The 9,672-nt window shown below is 44.5% G+C and overlaps 1 protein-coding gene across 1 annotated transcript in view; it reads right to left on the reverse strand.

Moving 5' to 3' along the window:
• The window catches only part of LOC149279294 (phosphatidylinositol 3,4,5-trisphosphate-dependent Rac exchanger 1 protein-like), a 94,060-nt gene extending 85,071 nt beyond the window's left edge, over positions 1-8,989 (reverse strand). Inside the window, exon 1 of the mRNA XM_089501396.1 lies at positions 8,852-8,989. Within this exon, the coding sequence (XP_089357522.1) occupies positions 8,852-8,989 (138 nt within the window). The remainder of the gene's footprint in view (positions 1-8,851) is intronic.
• Between the last annotated feature and the right edge of the window lie 683 nt (positions 8,990-9,672).

Here is a 9,672-nt window from a genome sequence, read left to right on the forward strand (position 1 = left end):
AGAGACGCTCCGGCCATCAAGTGCATTAAGATGCCGCGTGGTCCCTTTAAATGTTTGTGGCGGTGGTTTTGCAAAGGCATGGCGGGGGGGGGGGGGGGGAATTCTGCATTCAGAGTGCATTCTTCTTTAATGAGGGTGTCAAGGACATTAAGCAGTCCCTTTAATTCTTATGTCAACAAGAGTGTGACAAGAATCCATCAGGAACCTCTGTAACACGAGAGGAGCAACGCCACATCGGTCTCTCACTTAGGTCTCTCAGCTCAGGGACACGAGGATGACATTTCCATGCGACCTTTTATCTCCTGTGCCACCAAAACACTGGCTGGAGAATGATGTGCTTTGCTTGGAATAACCACAGAAACATAGAATCTACCAGCAGATCGGCCCCTTCAGACCCCCCCATCTAGTCCTGCTGTAAAGACTCAAACCTTAATCAGTCGTTGGTCTCGTCTTAGATTCAGGAGCCGTATGTCTATCCCATGCATGTTTAAATCCCCTCACTGTATCAACTTCTACCACCTCTGCTGGGAGGCTGTTACGTTACACAGGTCCATGTCTAGAAGGATATTTTTGGAGATAGCTAGATAGAGATAATCCAGGAGGACCCAACACCTTTCCAACAGCGTATAGTTACCCCTGAATCCCACTTTCTGACACAAAAAATATATATTTTTATCACAGTAAATAATTGTTAGAATCGGTTAAAGACGCGTTTTGGATTTTCTATTCAAACTCCAAGACAAGGGCAATTCGCTCGCCTGAACGGGAAATCCGTTGCCGCGTCACCCGGAACGGCCAATCCGTCGATGAACGTCAGGCCTCCCGGGAACGGCTTCGGGAGAACGGATTTATTTTTATACGACAAAAAATACATCGCGAGGTTTCTCAGGATCCCGGCCGATAAGGCGCTCGATTCAGGGTCACGAAAAGCAAAATACGCGATTAAACACGAAAATACATTCCTGCAGGACCCAGGCGGCAGCGAGACATTATCTGCTTGTTATGGATAATAAAAACAGAAACTACTGGCAGATCGGCCCCATCCGGCCCCCGTCTACTCGCCCGTTACTCCTGCGGTAAAGACTCAAACCTTAATCAGCCCTTACGAAAAAATTACCGCAGTTTTTCTGAAGTAATACTGCAGTTTTTTGGACATGAAAAAACTGCAATACTGCACTTTTACTGCAGTTTTACTGCACATTTACTGCAGTATTACTGCATTTGGACTTCACTGTACTGCAGTTTTACTGCAGTTATTTTTGTAAGGCAGTACAAATGCAATAAAGCTGCAGTACATTGAAGCACAACTGTAGGTTTGCAGTATATAAAAAAAAAAAGTGCAGTAAATGTGCAGTACAGTGAAGTACAAATGCAGTAAAACTGCAGTAAATGTGCAGTATTGCAGTTTTTTCATGTCCAAAAAACTGCAGTATTACTTCAGAAAAACTGCAGTAATTTTTTGTAAGGGAGTTGTTGGTCTCGTCTTAGATTCAGGAGCCGTATGTCTATCCCATGCATGTTTAATACCCTCGCTGTATTAACCTCTACCACTTCTGCTGGGAGGCTGTTCTACTTATCTACCACCCTCTTAGTAACGTTAAATATTTGCTATAACGAGGTGATGACCTTGGTGTATTTTGCTCATTGCGATCATATATTTTCTGATGCATTTGTTGTTTTTTTTTTCCGTTTTTTTTTAAATCACACGCTTAAAACATACGTGTAGAGTTTGGAAATAACCGTAACGTATCTAAAGAAATTTACAGCACGTGCAGTTGGGTTTATTAATGTGATGTAAATAAATACACAAAAAATAAACCCTTCGTGGCAGACGGCAGAGACACACTCACTGCTACAACGTTTCCATACATCTGCTACTGTAAACAAACACACATACATACATATACAAATAGACACACACTAACACATGCGCGCACTACCGCTCAAAAGTTTGGGCTCACCTAGAAATGTCCTTGTTTTTGAAAGAAAAGCACATTTTGTCCATTAAAATAAAATGAAATTGATCCAAATCCAGCACAGACGGGGTTAATGTTGTAAATGAGTCTGAACACGGCTGATTTTTAATGGAATCTCTTCATAGGCGTACAGAGGCCCTTTATCACTCCTGTATCACTCCCATCACTCCTGTATCACTCCCATCACTCCTGTATCACTCCCATCACTCCTGTGTTCCAACGGCCCTTTATCGCTCCCATCACTCCTGTGTTCCAATGGCCCGTTATCACTCCCATCACTCCTGTGTGAATCTTAAAGGTTATGTCATTAAGTTATCTCTCCCATTGGTGAGTTGCTGCTTGTTGCTGATTGGCTCAGGCAGCCTTTGGAAAGGTTGAGGAAGAGAAGAGGAAACGAACTACATAAAAATAAGTGAGTTTATTTACAACGAAACCCGTGACGGAAACCATACAACGAAGAAGCGCTCCTTCTATACATTCCATCTGCCGTATATAAGAAGCCGTTTGTGGGGAGCGTCCAGGTTATCTGGAAACATCCAAGCATCGACCTCGTCCGGACTGCAGCAGCAGCAGGAGGCGGCAGATAAGATTTTACACATTACAAAAAATCAACGGGCGGCAGCCGTTATTGATAATAATATACATTTCACTCCGTAACGCTATCTCTGGGTATCAGACGATTTACAAAGACTGGAACCAGAGGTTGTAATTTAATCAGAAACGGACCAGAAACCACCTCCGGAATTCTGATGCCGAGAGCATTCTGTATATACCTGCTGAGGCCGATTCTGTGTTTTGTATAATACACCCTAACACCCTCTAGAGTGTAAGCTCCTATGGGCAGGGACCTCCTTACCCCTTGTTTCTGCAAGCCGAATTGTTAGGTTATATATTACTAGTTATGTCCTGTTTACCCGTTGTACTTCGCTACGGAATATGATGGCTATATATATATATATATATATATATATATATATATATATATATATATATATATATATATACACACACACAGTAATAAAAATAATAAAAATAATAATATGCATTTTAATTTTCCAACTTAATTGACCTGACACTGATTGGTCGTTTCAAGCAGCCAGTCAGTGGTGTAGAATCATCAGACCCTGGAGGAGGTGGTAAGCTGCAGCTTCTACCAAAGGGAAGTTTTTTTGTATTTTTTATTTTTTTTTTAAGAATGCGTATTCACAAACAGTAACGTGCATTCTGATTTGGGGAGGCCGCCCGTGACATTAAACTGCCCCTGTACGATAGAGCAAGGTTCCAGTTCCTGGTCTACGATGTCATTGAGGTCACTGATCAGGAACACGAAACATTTCTTTATTACTACGATGGACGCAAACTACGGTTTCCAGCCAAGCAGTGAGATAAGCCCTGAATAAATTGGCTTAGAGACCCCCCGAGAGATAAGAGTTGGAAACACAGCCAACAACCCAAAAAGTTGATAATTTTTCCGCAAATAGCCCGATCCGAACCCATTTGCCAATATCTAAGCCTCTTAAAGGGCGCAGGCTTTACGTACAGAGGACGAACTTTCTAATTTGCAAAGTTAATTGGATAGATTTTTTTTTACGTCAGCCCCGGAGCCAAAAGGAAATCACAACATTTAATGAGATTACGGAGGGAAATCCTGCTTCTTTTTTTGAATAGTTTTCCCCCGGAATGACCTTAATGACCTGCGTGAAGAAATCGGCCCTCTCAATAACAACCATCTGGAGCACCTGGCCGCACTCCTGCCATGTGCCCCCCGGATCCTATTTAAGAAGGGGCCGACGCTCACTTGGAGATATTAAGATAAGAGAAGCGCTCCGGGTCTCTGGTTACGTTTCAATGTCTCTGGGAGGCCAGGATTTTCCAAAACACGCACACGTGCGCACACACACACACGCTAATCCCGTTATACCGGACCGGGATTATCCTTTGAGGCGGGGGGGGGGGGTGTTCTGATCTGTATTCTAAATATTAAAAGGTGCTAATAATTGATCCATAAAAAAAAAAGAAATCTCAGGAGGACAGCGAGTGGGTTGACCGGTTGAGAATAAAAATATGACTTTTAGGATGAACATTCCACCCCCCTGATGGCATATAAGCAGGGTCAGAGGCTTAGATGGAATGGAAAGAGGTTTTGCTTTGCTGAGATGGAGGTAGATGAGTGGAGCAGCCTCCCAGTAGAAGTGGTAGAGGGTAATACAGTGAGGGGATTTAAACATGCATGGGATAGACATACGGCTCCTGAATCTAAGACGAGACCAACGACTATGATTTGAGTCTTTAGAGCAGGAAAAGTTTATTATTCATTTATTATGACTTTTTAATAAGACGTAATAAGTCGTAGAGAACGAGGCTGCTGCCCCTAGCAACACCGAACACAACAGAGCGGCAGCGAAGGAATTTCACCCCGAAGACACACTCAGACGTCTTTATGGCGTGACGCTCGGGGCAGACATTACACGGACTCAGAAACTATGACTTGTCGGTGAATTCTGGAGACTTTGTAACAAGACACAGGGACAAAATTAAAGGGACGGCTCGGCGCCCCCCCCCCAACCAGGAATGCCCATTAAAGTGCTTTGTAAGTATGGGGGGTCTTGTTAGACCTCCTGGAACTCTCCAGAGTAGAAGATGCCTTTTGATGGAACCTCCTGCAAGATAAATATTTGGGGTGCAGGGTAAGAGAGCAAAATTATTTTGAGGGGGCGCAATTTCTCATTCTGAAACCAACGGGGGAACTTTCCACGCAGGCGTTCTGAACAGACCCCAGGCCGGACGAGATCTTTTTGGCCGTATATATCTCCTGCGTGCAGATAGCGGGGGGGAAAGGGGCAAATAGATATGGGGGGGTTCTGCAGGATCCCCCCCCATGCATTTGGAAGGGGGGACATGGCTATTTAAAGGGACCACGCAGCCATCATATGCATTGACGTAAATATACCGGTTACCGGAGTATAACACAACTGATAAAGTGAATCGTAGGCTTCGCGCCCAGCAACAGCCAGCACAGAACATAACGGCCACAAAGGGCGGCTTCACAAACAGAACCACTTCCTACTTCCTTTGCCTGGTTTTTAAGGCTTAAGAAGCAAACGTCCAAAACAAAAAAACACACCAAAACTTTATAACGTCTTGGACGCCAAGAGCTTCCGCAGCAGCCGAGGCCTTCACGCTGCACGCATTCTGATCTCCACTCATTGAGTCTGTGACTTAAAGCACACGCTGCGTATTAATTCTATCACGTGTGATGCCATTGATATGCACAGATTGTAATCTCTCTCGTTATGCGATTCCGCAAGAAATCTAATTATTGTTGGCAGTTGGCTGACGGGATTAAAAGCCCCGACACCCTTTTGTTGTGGTAAGGATGCCCTCCGTCAGATAAGTGGATATATATCTACCCCCCATTTGGTTAGTAGTGGAGATAAGGGGGCATCCTTGCTTGGCTCCTGGAGCTCATCAGCCACAGATAAAAGGCAGAATCCCCCTGATCGAATCATCTGTTACCCGAGAATATCACACATCACACCAAAATTCACACTAACCCCTCCGTATTCCAAATTCTTCTCTGCTCCTGTAAATAATCCACATTAAATCCAACGTAAAATACCCACAAATCCGTTACAATTACAAGAGGTATCTGCCGGCCATTTATTTATTTCATGTGCCCCGTACCCCGAGCGTGAGGTTGCATTAGATACAGGAACTCAAAGACGCTTCTACAAAATCTTAAAACATTTTAACCGCAAAGACACAGATTGCAAAAAATATAAATCACTCGTTACATCCTGTTCCTGACGAATTAGGGATGTGATCATGTGCAGCTGTGAAGACACAATTTAACTAATAAGTAAAAAAATAAAGTATTGGGTCAGATTAAAGGGACAGAGTTTGCACCTGACGCTTCTAAAGTTAATAGTATGTAAATTGTTGGTGCTATATAAAGATAATAATAATAATAATAAATGTATGTAGGACACATATAAACCAGGTTATCTGGGGGCTTGAGGACAGATATATGGGACCCTCCGCAGGATGTAGAGGAGAGGAACAGTGGAAATATTATTTAAAACGGACAGTCTGTAATTACATTAATTGCTTAAGTCAGAGACTTAAAAGAAGAATAATGGGGTTTATTTGCCCGTTTAATTTATTAAGCCGTTTCCTGTTTCTATACACATTATCGGGGCTTTTAGGGCTGTAGAACCCTGCGATCCCCTCATACCCAGCAAACATTCTGACCTCCTAGAACAGAGGGGCATCAGGGGAGGAGAGAAGAGGCATCAGGGGATAAGGATGGACTGGACTTCTGGAACAGGGGAACCCAGGGCCGGCCCGACAATGGAGCCGAGTGGGGCAGCCGCTCCAGGCGGCACTTTTGAAGGGGCGGCACTTTGCCGCCCCAAGCCCTTTTTTTTTTTTATTAAAGCGAAAGAGAGAGAAAGGGGCGCCGAGTGGTTTTCGCTTACAAAGCTGTCAGTACCTCGGCGCCCCTCTCTCTCTCTCCTCTGCGGCGAGTCTCCCTGTTCGGTCTCGGTGCCGGCTTGTAATGCTGAGCATTACAAGCCGGCACCGAGACCGAACAGGGAGACTCGCGGCAGGACTGCTAAAAGGTAAGTACAACGGGGGGTAAGGGTAGATAATGGGGGGGGGGTAAGGGTAGATAATGGGGGGGGGGGTAAGGGTAGATAATGGGGGGGGTAAGGGTAGATAATGGGGGGGGGGTAAGGGTAGATAATGGGGGGGTAAGGGTAGATAATGGGGGGGGGCATTTTAAAATTCGCCCCAGGCGGCATTTTGCCTTGGGCTGGCCCTGGGGGAACCAGAACATACATCATTGCATGCGTCATTATTGCTCTGCCAATTGCAAAGTTAAAGAAGAAAGTTGCTGGGGAAAAAAGTCTGAAATAAAAAACATATAAATGTGACTCCTTATACCCCCCAGACGTCTTTCTTCAGAGTTTATGGCAAATATGGTTCTTCCACCATCAACGCCTAACCCAATGATTGCGAGAGCCCTTCAAGAGTTATAATAAATGGAGGTAAATAAAGCAAACTCGAAAAGCTTTGAGGTGATGACTATCAGCTAAAGGAGAAAGAACCTCGTAGAACCCGACGTCTGTGGAGAACGCATAATGATGACCCTGGTTTTGCTGATGTAGTTGACTAAGTGCTACCTTTCTTCTTGACCGATAGGAAGGATGCTGCCAAGACCTCAAGTCCAGCACCTTCCAGCCATTGTCTGGTAATTCTGAAGGCTACATCCCAGCCCTTGGACCATTTGTTTCTTGGTGGGATATGAATTCTCAGCCAAGGAGCAGATGGACTACAACGAGTAATGAGACTATATGGCAGGGTACACCCGATATTAGATGGAGTCTTCTAAGCCTCATCTTTAAGGTCTTAGACACTTCTCCGGCCGGTGGCAGCCTAAACTCTGACCTTATTCCATAAAACCCAACAAACCCTTAGAAGAACATGGAAGGAGTAACGGTCCTGGTAAGTAAGTGGCCTACAGATTAACAGAACAAGAGGAACATCTTAAGGAAGGACCTCAGGGACCTGACAGTTTATGTGAAGCTACATCTCGGGTACAAACGTGAAACGTAGCCATGACAACACAGATCAGGAGGAAAAAGCTCAGCGCTCTCATCTTCTGTGTTCAGAAATGTTAGAAATAGACTTCTTAATGACATCATTGGTGGGTTTGCCCCTGGTCTTCTCATTCATCATACGACCTTAAACTACATTGTTTTATATTAAAATATTGTGGTGATAATATTGTGGATAATGGAGAAGACTGCAGAAGAAACCCAAGGGATGTCCTACTGATACTTTGTTTATATTTACACAACTTGTACCCCCACAACAAATACTGAAGACACTAAAAGTGTCCAATCTAGAAGAATTTCATTCAAGTTTGAAAACACAAAAAGGAGCCAAAAACCTCCACAATGGGTAGAAGAAAAAAAGTATAAAAATTAATCAGCAGGAAGCACTTATACTATATGGTCACTCTCCATTTAACTCTTTAAACCTGGTCACGTGTCACATAGAATAAACCAAATACATTCTCTGTATTATTGCAATACATTTGATTACCATCTCTGCTGGTGTCTATTCCATGCATCCAATAAATGTTATTTACAAAACTGACCCTTTGCGTGAGAAAGGCATGAGCGATATAGTTTTGTTTTAAAGTATACCAAAGACCCCGCTGACACAGAAGGGGTGCGAAGGTGACACCTACTATGCATCCTGTTGGTTTCGACAGCCACAAAAAAGCCAGTTTAATTAAAATACTCTTTTTTGGATGACATCAGAGCAGTTTTAAAACATCATACGGGCAAACATCAGGAACTGCCCTATACATGCTTATTGCTCCATGTTCAGTACCCAGTCATGAGTTTAGATGGGACTCTCTGATGAGGGGATGAGGGGGGGGGGATTAATTAGGCAGGGAAGAAAAAAAAAACCAACTCTGCCCATTTATATCAATTACTATGAATTTGGCTAAAACAGTTTGATTCTTAGACTTTTTGACACTGAAACGGTTAAACAGACTTAACCCTAGCATCTCCCAACCAGCTGAAGCAATAGTTACTGGTCACAAAAGCAGAAACAATGTAGCAATCTATAAATCCAAGCCTTAGTGTTCGATTAACCCTTTGAATGCCAGAGATCAAGCGCCCACACACACACACACACACTGGGGATCAGATGTAGGGGTAGGCAGGGCTGATCCAAAGAGCTTGCACTCTTTTTGTTAGATTATAGCTGTTAAATAAATCAAAGCTGGACATGTGGGGGGGGCTTCATATCTGTACCCCAACATGCGCCCCACATATAAATAACCCTTTACTCACTGACTGCAGGAAGTGCAGGGTCCCCACGTAGTCCCTCTCCGTGTTCAGGATCTCATTGAGAACACACAAGCGGAGCCGAAGCTGCCGATCAGAATCCTTGCTGCTTTCCACAGTAGTACCGAGCCCCTCTGCCTCCATGGCGGAAAGATCTGCCCACTCCCACCCAACTTCCAAGGGGGTTCACAGCCCCCCAAAAGTTCCCAGCCCTGTCACTGGGTGCTGAACCCCTGCTCAGTAATCAGAACTTAATGTAATCTTTACAAGTCCTCCGCGGTGCTGCGATACTCTGCAGGCAGACAGGGGACCCCAATACCATCCTCTAGGGGTACACGAGGCATCCAAATCCAGTATGGAGTGAGCGCTCTGAGCAAAGTTTGCAGCGGGCTCCCTGTGAGTGCACTCAGCTGCCTGTGGCGGGTCTGCTCTGGTGCCAGGGCTGTCCGTGGGGATGCATGTCCCACTCACACTCACGAGCTGCCCACGGGAGGGATGATGCTGCTGCTGCAAGCTGGGTGTCTACTGCTACTGCTGGTGGAGAGCGTCTGCAAACAGCCCGCTCAGGCTCAGGCGCACAGTGTGCGGCGCAGGGACAGCAATGGGGGAGGGCGGGAGCTTGCGCTACACTCCCTGCACACACACTCACTGCTGCTCTGCCCTAGGTGCAGGGTTCTATGATCTGCAACTGTATCAATCACATCATAATAATAACAGTAATAATATCAATAATAACAATAATAATAATATCAATCATTATATTATCAATAATAATAACAATAATAAAAATAACCACAATACTACTACTACTAATAGTAATAATAGTT

This window comes from Sceloporus occidentalis, unplaced genomic scaffold (genome assembly GCF_023333645.1).
Source record: "Sceloporus occidentalis isolate IW3139 unplaced genomic scaffold, rSceOcc1.0.p SCAF_173, whole genome shotgun sequence".
NCBI classification, from domain to species: domain Eukaryota; kingdom Metazoa; phylum Chordata; class Lepidosauria; order Squamata; family Phrynosomatidae; genus Sceloporus; species Sceloporus occidentalis.